Source organism: Corylus avellana, chromosome 4, assembly GCF_965113065.1.
Source record: "Corylus avellana chromosome 4, dhCorAvel1.hap1.2, whole genome shotgun sequence".
Classification (NCBI taxonomy): domain Eukaryota; kingdom Viridiplantae; phylum Streptophyta; class Magnoliopsida; order Fagales; family Betulaceae; genus Corylus; species Corylus avellana.
Genome location: NC_142493.1, coordinates 29,933,526 through 29,952,538, shown reverse-complemented (window position 1 = coordinate 29,952,538; position 19,013 = coordinate 29,933,526). Strand labels below are relative to the sequence as shown.

Sequence of the window (19,013 nt, the reverse complement as noted above, 5' to 3'; positions counted from 1 at the left end):
TAAGAGTCCTTAATTTGAGTTCAATTGTGGTTAATTAGGAGTCTTGAGTTTGTTTTACATTAGGATTAATATATCTGGTTGCAAGTCTATTTAAATCACGTTCTTCAATCAAATTTAGAGAGAGAAGTTTTTTTTGTTTTTTTTTTTTTAGGGTATTGACCGATCAAAGTTTTACTTGAGGTGACTATTGTGTTCGTTCAATTGCTTCTTTCTTTTTTTTTTTTTTTTTTTTTTTGAGTTTGGATATCTTGTTAAATCATTTACCAATGGTGCATGTTCAAGATTGCTTTTTATAAATTACAATTGATTTCCCTAACTGTACGTTTTCTATATTTTGTGCGTAGAGCAAAAATGGGGCAAATTTTCTGTTGCGTTAAAGTGGACCAATCAACTCTGGCTATTAGAGAAAGTTTTGGAAAGTTTGACGCTGTGCTTGAGCCTGGTTGTCACTGTATGCCTTGGATTTGTGGCAAGCGGATAGCTGGCCACCTCACTTTGCGTGTATAGCAGCTTGATGTTCAATGTGAAACGATGACAAAGGTCTATTGCGTATACTCTTTATTTTGTTTTTTTTCCTTCTTTTTATTTTTATTTTTCAATTTTAAACATTATATATATATGATTGAAATTATGATTAATCTGTGAGTTGTGTGATTTATGTTGTCTTGTTAGGATAATGTCTTTGTTACAGTTGTTGCATCTATTCAATACCGGGTTATAGCAAAAAAGGCTACAAATGCTTTCTACCAACTCAGCAACATCGAAAGACTAATCGAATCCTATGTTTTTGATGGTATGTCCCTTATTTTTTATCTTGTACGCATCCCTCCAAAAAGGGTCTCTATGATACTTTGATACAACTCATACATATTCATCAAGATCATAATTTACGCGGGAGATAGTTTATCTAACACTTAGAAGATACTAACATGCATGCTTATATCTATGTATGTTTAGTTATTAGGGCATTTGTTCCAACGATGGAGCTGCATGCTCTTTTTGAACAAAAGTATGAAATAGCGGAAGCCTTGACAGTGGCACTAGACAAGGTACTTCTCAATTTGCTAAATTGGTTTGGAGCTAGCAAGTTATTTGGACGTACTAGATCTTTTTTTCTTTTCTTTTTTTTTTAATATCTTTGAATTTTATATGCACAGGCCATGTTAGCATATGGGTTTGAGACAGTTCAGACCCTTATTGTGGATATTGAACGAGATACACTGATGAGAGTCAAAGCACAAAAGAAATTGGAGATCATGCGTGCAAAGAAAGATGCAAATGAGAAAGCCCAAGCACAGAAGAAATTGGAGTTGGAGATCTTGCGTGATTCAAATCAGAAAGCTATGAAGATCATCCAAAAGCATAATTATAATGTTTTTTATAAATAAATTTTTTTAAAAAAATTATTCAAGAGTAGAATATTTTTCGCAAAATCTAAACAAGCGAGTAACCGACAATATAGTCCCATAAAGTGTTTCTCCATCTCAGTTGGTGATCCCGTATGGCCGGGTATGGTAATTGTCTTTATTGCGGTATTCTTTCATTATTTATTTATGTATAATTTTATTCCCATAAAGTCTCCTAGCACACTAACTCAAGACAGACCTCCCTATATTTATTGGGCTATGTTTGTTTCGATGAAAATGTTTTTTTAAGTCTAAATGTCTTCGTCTCAATGGACGCTTGGAATCGCAGATATGTGCACCCACACAAATGCAAAAATATTTTCTGTTTTCTGTTTATATTTTTTCTGATGCATAGTAAATTCATAACCAGACAATATGTAGAATCTTAGATCTTCTCTTAGAGATGTAGATTACTGGAATCACTTAATAGGCTTTGCTGCCAACCTGCCATCACTGCTAAACTCTACCAATTATGGTCCATATCATATGATTTGGCAGGTCTAATGGTGTATATTTTTTTTTTTTTTTCTAATGGTGTATATATTGCATCACGTACGTTGATGTTGTTAAATGCATCAAAACAAAATCTTAATTATAAAATGAATTTCTCTCCATTTAAAGTGAAATAGAGAGGATCACATTCCTGTGAAATAATGTCTTCGGTTTTCTTTGGGCAGAAGTTCAAAGTACATCTAGAGTAATGAGTTCACGTGCAATTACAGAGCTCAGAGGAACATTCCAGAAAGAACTGTTTAGCAGTTGTTTTTAATTTTTAAAATGAAAAAATGTTAAAAATCATATTTTTATCATACAATTATTTCGCAATACTAACATGATAATCTCAACCAACTTTTGGATCAATTTTTATTAAAAAATGATAATCAAGAGGTTGTTGGAATTGTTACGTCAACATTTTGAGACAAAAAAATGTGGTATATAACATTTTGCAACATAAAAACTTCTTTTAGGATTTAAACTAGTGTAGGGGAGGAGATAATGCAGTTGTAATTTATTTCTTAGTTTGCATGGACGGGTGCTAAACATAACATTACATTAGAAAGGGGAGCTGTCAAAGATCTCTCCCCTATGTGTGTATGTGTCTTACCTTGTACATCGTAACAAACTTGTATATTTACATGGAGTGAGGTAAATAGTGCATAGATCAAAAGATGAGAGCATCCTCTTACATGTATGATAGAATCTACGGAGGCTTCATATGCCGCCAACCATGGTGTATATATGGAATAATAAACAAATTGGAAGCACAAGGCACCAATCTTCCTTGTGCCCTGCCGCTGTCAGAAACATTTTGCCACCAAACAATTGATTTCAGATGATGGCCAAGGGTGTTGTGTTGGTGGGTATGGTTCCTCCCTCGTCATAACATTCTCTCCTTTTGAGTTAATCTACTTGTAGATCCATTCATCTGCTCGGCCTCCAGACTCATCCATGTCTATAAAAATGCTTACTGCCTGCAGCAAATGACAAGTGACAGTGTAGACAGATTAAATGAGTAATCAACAAAATCTTGGACAATTTCATATCAAGCATGTTAGAGTTTATTATAAGGATAGAAATCCATATCATAAATGAGAATTAGTTATCCTAAATGAAGGGATTCGATTAGGATTATATTATATTTGTATAAATTCAAATCATTTGTAAGCTCTATAAATAGGGCCATGTATACAATCATAATCAATCAATAAGAGTACAATGTAGTCCTATAGGGCTTTATCCTAATGGTGGACGTAGGCGTTTTAACACCGAATCCGTAAAATCCTTGTCTCCCCTTTCCTCTTTCATTTTCCTAATCAAATCCCTTTATTTAGGGTAATCCAATCTCATTTTACTCCTAACCAAATCCCTTCATTTAGGGTAATCTAATCCTCATTTATGGTAACGATTACATTCTAACAAAGCAAGTGACTCTTTTCCGCCTCCCATTAAGCTCTGTCCAATTTCATATATTCTGTAGGATAAAACTCATATTTTTTAGTGGGAGCTACAGCCCACATTCTTTTTGAGTGTACCTTTCTCCCATACTGAAAATGCCTAAAATACATACCAATCTACTAGTTCATAGCTTGGTCTAAATAAATATTGAGGTGCGTTTGAAGCAGGGAGTATGGGGTGTGAGGCCTAAATAAATACAGTGATGATATGGTGATCGAAGAAAAGCATCAGTCTTATCTCTTGCTTTCTCTGCACAACTTGCTAGCTTCTAATTTAGGACTTTTGAGGCTAAATTTTGAGAAAAACACTTCAGTAGACTAATTTGCCTAAACCAAGCATTGAGGCTTTAAATGAACAATGAATATATAGAAGTGAATGGACCATATTTTTACCTTTCCTATCCGAGGCCGCTCTTTCAACTTAGCTAGGCTGTTTCGAATATGTGAGACAGCTCCCCAGCATCTCAATGTGTCTGCCACATCATCAAGCCTCAGTAGATACTCTTCTTCAGTCAGTGGAAACGATCTCTAAAAGAACAAGGTAATTGGAACTTGCCCAAGGAGGAATAAATAACCTCTAAACATTCAAGCAGTTGTGCTATGGATCATATGGTTGGTGCCAATAACTTGATTAACTATGTTAACTTGAATTATTGAAACTCACAACTTTCAAACTAAAGTCAGAGATTTGGACTTGTATGTGTAGGGATGACCCATAGAATGGCAACAAAAATGGGCTGACTGGGAAGAAACAGTAATATGCAACTTTATTAGAAACTCATCAACAAAAAGGAAATCTAGAGAAAATTACAATTGGCTCTCTCATAGGCACCCTTTTTAGCAGCTTCCCTTGCACATATGAGTAGTTTAAAAAAAAAAAAAAAAGATGACAATCCCTTTACCGATTTGGCTATCATTTCATTGACAACCCAATTGCAGAGACACACTACTAACAGTAATGATGTGGCTTCTACTTTCTTTTTCCTTTTTTTTTTCCTTTTTTTTTTTTTTTTTTTTTCTTTTTCTTTTTTTGGTATCTTCTTTGCTGGGCTCCAGTAAGATGGTTAAACATCATTTTATTGGAGGTTCATGTTCATATTTATATGCAGTACTATGCAAGTTTAAGATAAGCATCCATACTCTTCTTGAATTTAATTCAACTGAAAACATCTCTTCCAAATTGGTCAAAAAATAAACATAAGAAATCTGAATCGCCTATGAAACAAGTTTAAATATCATTTTATTGGAGGTTCATGTTCATATTTGTATGCAACATGCAAGTTTAAGATAAACATACATACTCTTCTTGAATTTAATTCAACTGAAACCACCTCTTCCAAATTGGTCAAAAAATAAATATAAGAAATCTGAATCGCCTATGAAACAATTTTTGTGAAGCTCGTCTTTCTCCAAAAATCTGATGTTCTATGCATTTCTGAAACTTGAATTAAGTGATAATGATGTTACTCTAGTTCATTTAATAAGCATAGATTTTGTAGCACAAGAATTTGCATACCTGCTCCGCGTACTTCCACATCACATTCAAAGCAAGAAAGATTTTTCCCATGAACTCCTAGAGAAGGTCAAGCAGAAGTAACATGTGAAATGCCAAAAAAAAGTTGAAAATAATCATCTAGGGGTAATAGGAACATAGAACAGCAAGACTATTTTTTCAAGCAGGAAAGTTTCAGTATCATGACCAACATATGTCAAAAAATCCCCAAAAGATTATAATGTACAATTTCAATACAGATGTTATGATGAATATTCACAGATCTTAGGGTGGTTATCTACAAATAAGAACATGGTATCAAACCAAAGAAAATCAAAAGTTAAAGAGCCAAGGTAACGATATAAGTTCATTTAATGCTATCATCTTGCAAACATTGGTAAAAAATAATAAGAAATAATAAAAAAAGAATAATAAAGACAGTTAGGGCATTTCAATGCCCATGTAACTGAACAAGTTTTAAAGAAGAAACTTAAGTACTCTTCTTCTCACACTAGATGAAGTTTGCAAATGACTATTCTCTTTTAATTATAAGTAATCACAAATTTATTAAAAAGTGCAAAAAGTGCAACCCAAGTACACGGGAAGTATACAAGAGACTAGAAAAATAAAAACAAGAAAGCTAGAAATTCTATTTTAATAAAACGATAAACATAACAGTGCCAAGATCAAGTGGGAGGTGAGAGCACAGATAACACATTTATCCACCTAAGGGCATTTTAATATATATATATATATTGGTAGCATAAGATAGAAATCACAATTGTCACCAAGTTGATGACCAAAAAAAAAGAATAAGCTATCAATTGCTAACCTGACATTTGCAGTAGTAATTATGATGAAAAGACATTAGAATATCAGGTCCACAAAGAAAAAAAATTATGTCAAGCAAAATGGATTACATATTCCCAATAATTCCAACCTGTTTCTCAATAAATTACGTTAAAAACAAACAACATAAAAACACGAAGTATACTATAGCTATGCTTGTAGTGCAACAAACGTACCTTCTTTATCAGTTGAACATCATAAGACCTCCCATACTTGTTCCTAATAAGGGTTGCAAGGTCTATCCCTCTAAAGGTCGAATCATCTGTTCCAACTATTCTTTCAAGATTCTCCCGAAGTATTTCACTGTTCACCTGAAAAATGTAAACAAAAAGAATGTTTAGTTAGAAATATTTGATTCTTCCATTTATAACTATGCATAGGTTTGAAAAACGACAAATAAAGCTTTACCACAGATATTAGGGAATGTGATGTTGACTATATTAGCAAGCAAGACAAGAATGGATTAGGAGCCTCTCCATTTTCATTGAAATGTACAAAGGCCAATTCATGGTTATGATCTAAGGTGTACATACAGCCATGTCATTTGGAATCTCATCCCATCGAAGATATTGTTTGAAGGGACGGTAACTAATGATAAGATCTTAAATAATGTAGAGCTTTGTATGCCTTGAGATTGTGAAATTTTAATCTTCACTGTGAATTAATCTCTGTTAATTTCAAAAGAAAATGGAGAGATTCCTTATCCAACAAGAATTTACTTATGCCAAAAATAATCTTATAGATGCTATATTTCATTTAAGCCATCTGTGTGCAGCTAGTTAGAGCCAAGTAGCTCAAAAGAAATGTAGTTGACGAAGAAACTAAATGGTTAAAACAAAACAAAATTACAGTTCATCTAGAAAATACATCAAGAAGGGCACAATTAGTTTTCCAATCCCGCAATTATTAAACAAAACCTGAAGCTAGTTCATCAATCAGTGCACTCAAATGCTTGCCCACTCCAAAGTTGGATGTAGCATTTTACTGTTTGATGATCTAACTCCTTGTTAAAGTGCTAATACTTGCAACCAGTACCTGGACGATGAAGAAAAGATAAAGCAGCCAGTTAACAGAGAGCCGAAATAGCAGAGGACTGTTGATGCCACACACATTTTTCAAAAAATAAATAATTAATAAAGGCTTCAAACAGTTAACATTATTGGTGTTTTTTAGAGTAAAAAAATAAAAATAAATAAACAAAAAAGAGAGAGAAACTATGAAGCCTCATCGCACATTTAATTGTTAATCTATTCATACAGTGATAGATTCTGACAACCACATTGCGATGAACCCAGAATCTGAAACGCAATTGAAAAACCAGTGTCTATCCATGGTTTTTATTTATTGTCATTTTCAAAGCAATGAATTATACAGAAAAGGGGGAAAGGAAAAGAAAAGACAATGTGAACATACTCCTCCAGTTTCGCCTTTTGTAGATTCTTCGTCATTATTCCCATCTTTTGAGTTATCTGGATCCATGCCATCATCCACCATACTGGAGAAGGCAGGCCTGAATTTCCTAACACCTTGATAATATCTACGAGCAAGGCATTGGCCTAGGGTAAAAACTAGTTTTTCCAATCCTCTTGAAGGAGGATATGGACCAGAATATCCTGGACATGGAGTTTTACTAAATCTTCCTTTGATAAGATGCTCCTGAAATCCTAGCGAGCAATTACAATGGTGGCTCGATACAGTGTTCATCATATCCTGCAAATCATAAAATCATTCTAAACTTTTGTGAGAATCTTCTGAGAGAAGGCCATAAGTATATTTAGCACAAATTTATGGGTAGATTCCCATAGAGTTATTGTTTTTTTCTTACTATGATATAATGCGAGTATATATGTGCATGAGTTAGGTTAAAGAATAATCATATAATTGTAAATAAGCACCATTTTGAAAAGAGCCTTGACAATGCTAGATCAGGTTGTATCCACTTTGTTGTAATATGGGTTCAAGCGTGAAGAATAAATTATTGAAATTTTACATGTGATAAAATCTCATATCAAATAATAAAACAAAAAAATGAAAAGTGAATATAATATTATTAAATTTAAATTTATAGGTTTAAGCTTTTGGATGAGAGTGAGAGAGAGGCAGGTTGGACATCAATGAGAAGACAAATAAATGTACACAGATGATATGCTTTATTATATATATATATCTCCCACTAGAGAAATAGAGAGAACTCCTGGTATTGCAAGTTCACATTCTTAAAAAATCAATTGATAAAATTTCCATAATTTTTATATTTCATAAAAGGTAAATTCATTTCATTTCCGAATGTCTGATAGGAAGAAATTAAAGAGATGCGTATTGTTGGGGATAAAATCCTTCCTGGGTTTCACTCAAATACAACTGTATCATTAAAGACTTTCCTAGAAAAGAGGGATAAAAGTTTCAATTGTAAACTGAGTAATTAAAAAATCTATTGGCTGCTTAGATTCCCATCGACTCATAGCATAAATAGTACGTGATGTCCCTCTCAAATCTTAGCAAGTAAAGTAAGAATCCGTACGTCCTAGGAGGCTTAGGATTAAAAATTCATCTTAATTTCTATCTACCTCTTCAGTAGTTTGGAGTCTTTCAATTGTAATAGAAGTAGTGTGTGAATTGTCGTAAGAGTCCTTAATTTGAGTTCAATTGTGGTTAATTAGGAGTCTTGAGTTTGTTTTACATTAGGATTAATATATCTGGTTGGAAGTCTATTTAAATCATTTTCTTCAATCAAATTTAGAGAGAGATCGAAAAGTTTCGAAGTGGTACTTGCGGTGATTATTGTGTTCCTTCGATTGCTTCTCTTTGTTTTTTTTCTTTTTTTTTTTTTTTTTTTTTTTAGAGTTTGGATATCTTGTTAAATCTTTTACTAATGGTGCATGTTCAAGATTGCTTTTATATATTATAATTGATTTTCCTAACTATATGTTTTCTATATTTTGTGAGTAGAGCAAAAAATGGGGCAAATTTTCTGTTGTGTTAAAGTGGACCAATCAACTCTGGCTATCAGAGAAAGTTTTGGAAAGTTTGACGCTGTGCTTGAGCCTGGTTGTCACTATATGCCTTGGATTTGTGGCAAGCGAATAGCTGGCCACCTCACTTTGCGTGTACAACAGCTTGATGTTCGATGTGAAACGATGACAAAGGTCTATTACGTATACTTTTTATTTCGTTTTTTTTTCTTTTTTTTCTTTTTTTTTTCCAATTTTATATATATATGATTGAAATTGTGATTAATCTACAAGTTGTGTGATCTATGTTGTCTTGTTAGGATAATGTCTTTGTTACTGTTGTTGCATCTATTCAATACCGGGTTATAGCAAAAAAGGCTACAAATGCTTTCTACCACCTCAGCGACACCGAAAGACTAATCGAATCCTATGTTTTTGATGGTATGTCCCTTTTTTTTTTTTTTTTCTCTTGTACGTATCCCTCCAAAAAGGGTCTCCATGGTACTTTGATACAACTCATATATATTCATCATAATCATAATTTACGCGAGAGATAGTTTATGTCACACTTAGAAGATATTAACAGACTTGCTTATATCTATGTATGTTTAGTTATTAGGGCATTTGTTCCAACGATGGAGCTGCATTCTCTTTTTGAACAAAAGTATGAAATAGCGGAAGCTGTAGTAGTGGCACTAGACAAGGTATTACTCAATTTGCTGAATTGGTTTGGAGCTAGCAAGTTATTTGGACGTACTAAATCAGTTTTCCTTTTTTCTTTTTTTAATATCTTTGAATTTTATATGCACAGTCCATGTTAGCATATGGGTTTGAGACAGTTCAGACTCTTATTGTGGATATTGAACGAGATACACTGATGAGAGTCAAAGCGCAAAAGAAATTGGAGATCATGCGTGCAGAGAAAGATGCAAATGAGAAAGCCCAAGCACAAAAGAAATTGGAGTTGGAGATTAAGCGTGCTAAATTTTGGACAATATTTCGAGATATGAATGAGTAGTATTATAGGTAGGACTCTTATGAGTTTTAAAATCAGAATAAAAAACAATTTGATTAATAATATATTAGAATTTATGTTAAAGAAAAGAATTATTTTATTTAATATAGACTAATAATTATCAATTAGGGTTAAAATTACTATTAGGTTTACTACGATTAATAGAAATTAGAAATTATGTTAGATTAAAATTTGTGTTAAAGAACGATTTTATTTAATAAAGAAAAGATTAATAGTTATCAATTAGGTTTAAAATTAGTTTTATTCTTATGTTTATCTTTAGTTGGATATTATTTATCTTATCTTATTGTAAGTGTTTATTTAAAAATAGCAGCAATTTGTCCCCAAGGGATAGCTCAATTGTAAACCACGTCTCATGAAGCGGAGGTCACTAGTTCGAATCCTCCCTCTCCCTAAAAAAAAAAAATAATAATAGTAAAAATAGCAGCAAATTAATGAAATAATATGAGAAATTTATTTTAAAATGCCCAAAATTCCTCCAAGTATCCTTATTGCCTAAAATTTCTCAAATCTTTCATTACCTGCAATTAATACCCAAGGACCAAATAATGTCACATAATCCTAGCAAATGGACAACTCAAAAAGAGGTATTGTAGGGATTCATCAGCCCCCTGGTTGAGGGGGCAGCACTCAGCAGAGCAAATCTGGATCCAACTGAGAAGCAAACTTGAAAATATTAGGTCTAATCGGCAAAGCATTTTTTAATTTTAAATTTTAAATTTTAAATTTTTATTAAATTAAGTATTATTATAATTATTTTGCACAAATGTTTGCATTTTATAATTAATAGTGAAATTGTGTTCATCAATAATCTGGAACTTAAAATAAAATATTAATGCAACTAATCACTTTTAGTAGGAATTGTCAAAATTTTAACAGGAAAAAATAAGAGTGGCTTATATATTGGAAGTCAGGTGATTGGCGTGTTCAAAGGAAGGGATGAAAAATCTTACAACAAGACAATTAAGACAAAAAAACAAAACAAAACAGAACAGAACAGTGATGAGAAATGTTTATAAAAGATATTACTCTTTCAAAATCTGAAATGCTCCAGTGTTACAAAAAAAGAAATTAAAGCAGCTCTTTCACAAGATGTGCAGCTTGTGGGAACCAAAAACACAGGCTTTAACAAAAGAAGACGATCATGGCAAAGTGCAGCCAATAATCTCACTCTATCTCCTTCAATAAAACGGAAAAAGATAGAAATCAGCTGAGAGAAATCCAGACAAAACCTGCTACTAGCTATTTGGGCTTGTATTTCTCTCTCTTCCACTCAGTCGACGGGAATGGGGAAGTCTCGTACAAATTGGAACAAAAAAGAAGAAAACAAAACTTGTTTGATATGCGTGTGTAAGGATGAAACAGAAAAATTTACGAACAAGACAAATTTTAGCGAGGTGTGAGATGAAAGATGTATAGAGAGAATTGGCTGTTTGATGTTCCAGACTTGGTTTATTGGTTTATAAAATTAAGTTAGCTTTATTCTTAATTTATACCTTAAAAGATTATGTATTTTAAATTTTATAGGTATTAATTAATACTTAGGTATTTTATTTAACAAACAAATTTACAACATGATTATATATATGGCATAATATGATTGGATTTCTTAAAAGTTATATGTATCTAATTTCCAATCAGATAGTAAAATTAAATTTATTTCTGTAAAATTTGTTTTTAAGCGTAGCTAGCTAGCAATATTCCTCTTTTGTTTATAGAAGTGATCGAGTAACACCCGTACGTAGTAACTTAACGTAACTATAACTACTTAATCAAGATTTTATGAAAATATTACGCCCAATTACAAATATTTTTAAAATAAAATATAAACTTTTTAAATAAAATGTATTTTGGTGTATAAACAAGGGGCATATATATGTCTTATTTTTATCAATTATTTAGTTTTTCCCGGTTTTTTACTCTCTTCCTATTTTTATTTTTATTTTTTTAATAAATTGTGTATAATATAATTTTGGCGTCATATACGTGCAGTGTCTCCCCAAAAAGGGTCTCGATGATACTTTGATACAACTCATACATATTCATCAAGATCATAATTTAGGCTGGAGATAATTCATGTCACACTTATGAAAAACTAACATGCTTGCTTATATCTATGTATGTTTAGTTATTAGGGCATTTGTTCCAACGTTGGAGCTGCATTCTCTTTTTGAGCAAAAGTATGAAATAGTGGAAGCTATGGTAGTGGGACTAGACAAGGTGTTTCTCTATTTGCTAAATTGCTTTGGAACTAGCAAGTTATTTGGACGTATTGAATCATTTTTTTCTTTTTTCCTTTTTTAATATCTTTGAATTTTATATACACATGCCATGTTAGCATATGGGTTTGAGATAGTTCATACTCTTATTGTGGATATTGAACCATATACACTAATGAAAGCCAAAGCACAAAAGAAATTGGAAATCATGCGTGCTAAGAAAGATGTAAATGAGAAAGCCCATGCACAGAAGAAATTGGAGTTGGAGATCATGCGTGCTGACTTTTGGAAAATATAATATGAATGAGTAATATTATAGGTAGGACTCTTATTTGATGTAATTTTTAAAATCACAATTAAATTAAAATTTAATAGTTATCGATCTCAAATTTAATAGGCCATGGGGGTGGTTCGGCCACCCCCTGGCCGGCCATTGAGGGTGGCTCAAGCCACCCCCTACCCAAAATGGGGGTGGCCGGCCACCCCATATGGTGGCCGGCCACCCCCTACTAGCTCACACCAAAAAGAAAATAATAATAATAATGTTCATAGGTACAACCAATAACCATGGGTGGAGTACTTAACTGTCATTTTTGTGGTTTATTAGGAATTAATTTTCTTCTCGGTGAGAGAGAAAATACTTGTGGGAAGGAGCTCCCTCCTCCTTTCCCCTCCCCCATGGGCCATACTCCCCTCTTTCTTTCATCCCCCTCCTCTTCTTGTTTTCTTCTTCTTCTTTTTTATTTTTTTCAGTTTAATTTTTTTTTTGGTTTTTTCGACTACTTCAGTTGCTTCGGCCATCCCTTTGCTTATGCTGCGCCGCCTCTGTCCACCTTCCATTGTGCTACGCCACTCTTCACCTCCCAAAATCGGTTGAGCTTTAGATTTAGTTTTTCAAATCTAGATTTAGTCTCCTCAACTAGTTTCGCTCAACCATGCGCCGGCCCACCGTGCTCCCCAGCTCCTCAATTGCCCATCGGCCCAAAACAGCCCATCTCGTCCATCACTCGTCGGCTAGTGCGCTTCGACTCCCTTGCCCCGACTGTTGTAGATGTTTGTTGGTTTTTGTATTGTGTTTTGTGAAGGTTTTTATCTTGGCCTTTGGGTCGATGAAGATTAGTTTCAGTATGAGGGTTTTACTCCCATGGCCGAGAAAATAAAAGTTAAAAATATGGGTTAGCTATGTATTAGATTGGGTCTACCTGTAGCAGATACGTTCTATAACTGAAGTTTGAACATGAGTTAGCGAATGTTAAAGTCATAGTAAAACTTGATTGTAAGATTTTTATGTTTGTCTCTATGACATTATAACCTCATAACTTTGGCTATGATTTATCAGAACTTTATGCTCTTGATCTTTTTTTCAAGAAATGAATATGAAAGATTCCCCTCAAAATTTTTTTCTTATCAGTGATCTTATTTACCGTATCCATAAAAGTAGACTTGATAAGTCTCCTAAAAGTGCCTAATTCATTTCAATCGAATTTTTGTAAGAAAAAGTTATGGGCATAGATCCACATCAGACATCTAACACACTTTCAAATGCACATACTCTAATGTGACAATAAAAATTACCATTAAATCTTGATTGCAATATTTATTTTCACTGTCACGTTCACCTAGCATTTCTCTTAATTTGGTATTAATTTAAAAAGAAAAGGAAGAGAAAAAAGAACAAGCAATTCTCAAAATCCTATAATACCCCTCAAATCTCGTTGTTTATATTGCCATTTTATTAGGATTTCTAGATCGAGTAAGTTTACCCAATACTAATCTAACGTGATTTAAACAACCATGTCTCCTAGTTCAATCAAGACTAAACTTCACCATTGCTCAAGTCAATTAGAATTAGGCTTCATCACCAACATTCTTCCACCTTCTTTTTTTTTAATTAATTACTAACATTCTTCCACTTGAAGATAGGCTTCTCGTGTTATTTTCACTTTTGCACTTTTTGGCAAAAGTGCGTTTTGGTATTTTTAAGAGTAAAAAAGTTAAAAGAAATATTTTTGAAATATTTACCAAAGGTGCCAACTTTTGTTTCGTACAATTTTTTAAATACTAAAAGTAATTTTTAAGCTCTGTAACGTAGTCTTAAACAGACTTTAAATTATATCAGAATCGATAAAATTGATAGCACAAATTTATGGGTAGATTCCCATAGAGTTATTGTTTTTTTCTTACTATGATATAATGCGAGTATATATGTGCATGAGTTAGGTTAAAGAATAATCATATAATTGTAAATAAGCACCATTTTGAAAAGAGCCTTGACAATGCTAGATCAGGTTGTATCCACTTTGTTGTAATATGGGTTCAAGCGTGAAGAATAAATTATTGAAATTTTACATGTGATAAAATCTCATATCAAATAATAAAACAAAAAAATGAAAAGTGAATATAATATTATTAAATTTAAATTTATAGGTTTAAGCTTTTGGATGAGAGTGAGAGAGAGGCAGGTTGGACATCAATGAGAAGACAAATAAATGTACACAGATGATATGCTTTATTATATATATATATCTCCCACTAGAGAAATAGAGAGAACTCCTGGTATTGCAAGTTCACATTCTTAAAAAATCAATTGATAAAATTTCCATAATTTTTATATTTCATAAAAGGTAAATTCATTTCATTTCCGAACGTCTGATAGGAAGAAATTAAAGAGATGCGTATTGTTGGGGATAAAATCCTCCCTGGGTTTCACTCAAATACAACTGTATCATTAAAGACTTTCATAGAAAAGAGGGATATCATTAAAGACTATTTTTTTTTTTTTTTTTTTGGGATTTTAAAGAAGATAAAGAGCATAGTAGATGAGTAGAGTAGAGGGGGTCCTAGAGCAAAATTGAATGAAGGTAAAATTTAAATTTACCCCAAAATTTAGTAGATATTTTAAGAGAAATTATTTGTGTCAATTATTTGCCCATATATTTCTCATATTCTCGAGCAAACTTAATAGATCAACCATTAGATTTGTGAGGTTCACATAAGTCTGCAAATCTAATAGTTAATTTGTAAGATGAGATGATAAAAATATTGATGAGAATGATTGGCGTAAATAATTTGCGATAAATGATTTTTGTCAATAATTTGTTGATATTTTTCTCATATTCTCCTACAAATTTAATAGACTATCATATCTCTTGCAAATTTAATAGATCAGCATTTAGATTTGTGGGGTCTATCATTAACTTATATGGTGTCCACATAAGTCCACAAATCTAATAATTAACTTATAAGATGAGATGAGAAAAATATTGACACCAATTATTTCTCAAAGAGAAATGATAAAATTCATTTTTTTAACCATCTCCATTTAATGAATAGATGAATTTATCATTAAATTTGTGTGAGACCCACATGAGTCAACAAATCTAATAGTTAATCAATTAAATTTACAAAAGTTATAGTTGAAAGATAGATAATTGAAAAATAGTTGTGTAACATGCCTCTAAAGAAAAAGCTCGGTGCCAACATGGAGCCCAAGCTCCACTTACGGAATTAAGGAACCCTACCTCCTGACCTAGAGAGGGTCTTACTCCGTACGATGAAGAAAAGAGAGAATCGAGCTGAAACGGAAATCTTGATCCAATGGAGGGGAATGGCAAAGGACATGACATGGAAGGATCTAAATGAGCTCAGAAGGAAATTACCTGACGTTGTGGGCAAGGTCTTCGGATGAGAAAGGCCTTGTTAATTACGAGCGTGGATGAGGAAGGAGTGGAAATAAGGGAAGTTAATTACCCAATAGATACCCATCAATTTTTTCTTAAATTTAGGGAACCAAACCGGTTTTTGCTTCCATCTTCAAATACACTTCACAATAAAATTCTCTTATTTTTTTTTATATCAATTAAATATTATTTCTTTATTCCCTATATCAATTAAATACTCTTACTTTATTATTATTTTTTATTCTTTACTATTACTTTATTATGTGAGAAGAGAGAGGAAGAGAAAACATATGATTTTTTTTTTTAGGATTATAATAAGCTATTGGGTTGTTACCCAACTGTTTAGGGAAGCTGTAGGGTGTTTGTTGCTAATTGTATTACAAATTAGTATTTAGGTATTTGTATCTAAATGGTAGGTGGAAGAGATCAAATCAAGTATATGGCAAATTAATGATCGATAGTTAAGAATTAAAGGTGAGTTTTTACGAAATTTATGGTGCTAATTAATTGTATTTTATCATAAAATAACCAAATAAATAGAGTAATTAAGCCTCACGATATATATATATATATATATAGGGTAATTAAAGAGCCATAGGTCTTGCATGCATGTCTCGTTGGTAAATGCTAGGGTGGGTTTGGGGTAGGTCCTAGAATCGATTTGTAGTGGTTGAATCATGACCAAAATATGCTAGCATGAGATAATTAAACCTCGCAAGAAAAAAAGACCTACTAATTAATTAAACATATTTAATTGGTTTCCATTTTGCATTAAGATGTGGAAATTAAAGTAGTCAATTATAGGTCTAGTATATATTAGGGCAAGTTTCAATTGTAAACTGAGTAATTAAAAAATCTATTGGCTGCTTAGATTCCCATCAACTCATAGCATAAATAGTACGTGATGTCCCTCTCAAATCTTAGCAAGTAAAGTAAGAATCCGTACGTCCTAGGAGGCTTAGGATTAAAAATTCATCTTAATTTCTATCTACCTCTTGAGTAGTTTGGAGTCTTTCAATTGTAATAGAAGTAGTGTGTGAATTGTCGTAAGAGTCCTTAATTTGAGTTCAATTGTGGTTAATTAGGAGTCTTGAGTTTGTTTTACATTAGGATTAATATATCTGGTTGGAAGTCTATTTAAATCATTTTCTTCAATCAAATTTAGAGAGAGATCGAAAAGTTTCGAAGTGGTACTTGCGGTGATTATTGTGTTCCTTTGATTGCTTCTCTTTTTTTTTTTTTTCTTTTTTTTTTAGAGTTTGGATATCTTGTTAAATCTTTTACTAATGGTGCATGTTCAAGATTGCTTTTATATATTATAATTGATTTTCCTAACTATATGTTTTCTATATTTTGTGAGTAGAGCAAAAAATGGGGCAAATTTTCTGTTGTATTAAAGTGGACCAATCAACTCTGGCTATCAAAGAAAGTTTTGGAAAGTTTGACGCTGTGCTTGAGCCTGGTTGTCACTGTATGCCTTGGATTTGTGGCAAGCGAATAGCTGGCCACCTCACTTTGCGTGTACAGCAGCTTGATGTTCAGTGTGAAACGATGACAAAGGTCTATTACGTATACTCTTTATTTCGTTTTTTTTTTTTTTTTTTTTTTCCAATTTTATATATATATGATTGAAATTGTGATTAATCTACGAGTTGTGTGATCTATGTTGTCTTGTTAGGATAATGTCTTTGTTACTGTTGTTGCATCTATTCAATACCGGGTTATAGCAAAAAAGGCTACAAATGCTTTCTACCAACTCAGCGACACCGAAAGACTAATCGAATCCTATGTTTTTGATGGTATGTCCCTTTTTTTTTTTTTTTTTTTTTTTTTCTCTTGTACGTATCCCTCCAAAAAGGGTCTCCATGGTACTTTGATACAACTCATATATATTCATCATAATCATAATTTACGCGGGAGATAGTTTATGTCACACTTAGAAGATATTAACAGACTTGCTTATATCTATGTATGTTTAGTTATTAGGGCATTTGTTCCAACGATGGAGCTGCATTCTCTTTTTGAACAAAAGTATGAAATAGCGGAAGCTCTAGTAGTGGCACTAGACAAGGTATTTTTCTATTTGCTAAATTGGCTTAGAACTGGCAAGTTATTTGGATGTAATAATCTTTTTTTCTTTTCTTTTTTTAATTATCTTTGAATTTGATTACATGCACAGGCCATGTTAGCATATGGGTTTGAGATAGTTCAAACTCTTATTGTGGATATTGAACTAGATACACTAATGAAAGCCAAAGCACAAAAGAAATTGGAGATTATGCGTGCTGAGAAAGATGCAAATGAGAATGCTCAAGCACAGAAGAAATTGGAGATCATGTGTGCCAAGGGAGATGGAAATGAGAAAACCCAAACACATAAGAAAATGGAGATACGAGGTGAGGATGATGAGTCGAAATATCTGGTTGAGGTTGACAAAACTCAGGACCGTCGGATTGTCAGGATTACTACTACTAAGAAAAGTTAGAAAGGGTTAAAATTACTATTAGGTTTACAACGATTAATAGAAATTAGAAATTATGTTAGATTAGAAATTATGTTAGATTAGAATTTATGTTAAATTAGAAATTATGTTAAATTATTTATTAAAATTTGTGTTAAAGAACGATTTTATTTAATAAAGAAAACATTAATAGTTATCAATTAGGTTTAAAATTAGTTTTATTCTTATGTTTATCTTTAGTTGGATATTATTTATATTATCTTATTGTAAGTGTTTATTTAAAAATAGCAGCAATTTGTCCCTAAGGGGTAGCTCAATTGTAAACCACGTCTCATGAAGTGGAGGTCACTAGTTCGAATCCCCCCTCTCCCTTCTCTTGTGTGGACATGTCAAAAATAATAATAAAAAAAATAAAAATAGCAGCAAATTAATGAAATAATATGAGAAATTTATTTTAAAATGCCCAAAATTCCTCCAAGTATCCTTATTGCCTAAAATTTCTCTAATCTTTCATTACCTGCAATTAATACCCAAGGACCAAATAATGTCACATAATCCTAGCAAATGGACAACTCAAAAAGAGGTATTGCAGGGATTCATCAGCCCCCTGGTTGAGGGGGCAGCACTCAGCAGAGCAAATCTGGATCCAACTGCGAAGCAAACTTGAAAATATTAGGTCTAATCGGCAAAGCATTTTTTAATTTTTAATTTTTAATTTTTATTAAATTAAGTATTATTATAATTATTTTGTGGATATTAATTGAACCATATACACTAATGAGAGCCAAAGCACAAAAGAAATTGGAGATCATGCGTGCCAAGAAAAATGCAAATGAGAAAGCCCAATCACGGAAGAAATTGGAGTTGGAGATCATGCGTGGTGCAAATGTGAAAGCTATGAAGATCATCCAAAAGCATAATTGTAATGTTTTTTATAAATAAATTTTTTTTAAAAATTATTCAA

At 32.4% G+C, this 19,013-nt stretch overlaps 3 protein-coding genes and 1 pseudogene across 3 annotated transcripts; 3 read left to right on the top strand and 1 right to left on the bottom strand.

The window, feature by feature from the left end:
• The first annotated feature begins 351 nt into the window (after positions 1-351).
• On the top strand, positions 352-1,388 carry LOC132178392 (hypersensitive-induced response protein-like protein 1; annotated as a pseudogene).
• A 1,050-nt stretch (positions 1,389-2,438) lies between these two features.
• On the bottom strand, positions 2,439-7,409 carry LOC132179714 (uncharacterized). Its single transcript, XM_059592476.2, has 5 exons — positions 7,116-7,409; positions 5,879-6,013; positions 4,878-4,934; positions 3,755-3,889; positions 2,439-2,878 (listed from the first exon to the last, which is right to left on the bottom strand). Exons 1-5 carry the CDS (start codon positions 7,407-7,409, stop codon positions 2,813-2,815), a joined length of 687 nt encoding a protein of 228 aa, XP_059448459.1. The 3' UTR covers positions 2,439-2,812.
• A 1,247-nt stretch (positions 7,410-8,656) lies between these two features.
• Positions 8,657-9,671, top strand: LOC132178391 (hypersensitive-induced response protein-like protein 1). Its single transcript, XM_059590831.2, has 4 exons — positions 8,657-8,848; positions 8,974-9,094; positions 9,266-9,357; positions 9,465-9,671. Exons 1-4 carry the CDS (start codon positions 8,660-8,662, stop codon positions 9,669-9,671), a joined length of 609 nt encoding a protein of 202 aa, XP_059446814.2. The 5' UTR covers positions 8,657-8,659.
• Positions 9,672-16,959: 7,288 nt separating this feature from the next.
• On the top strand, positions 16,960-18,073 carry LOC132178389 (hypersensitive-induced response protein-like protein 1). The gene is made up of 4 exons (XM_059590829.2): positions 16,960-17,148; positions 17,267-17,387; positions 17,568-17,659; positions 17,768-18,073. Exons 1-4 carry the CDS (start codon positions 16,960-16,962, stop codon positions 18,071-18,073), a joined length of 708 nt encoding a protein of 235 aa, XP_059446812.2.
• Positions 18,074-19,013: the final 940 nt, after the last annotated feature.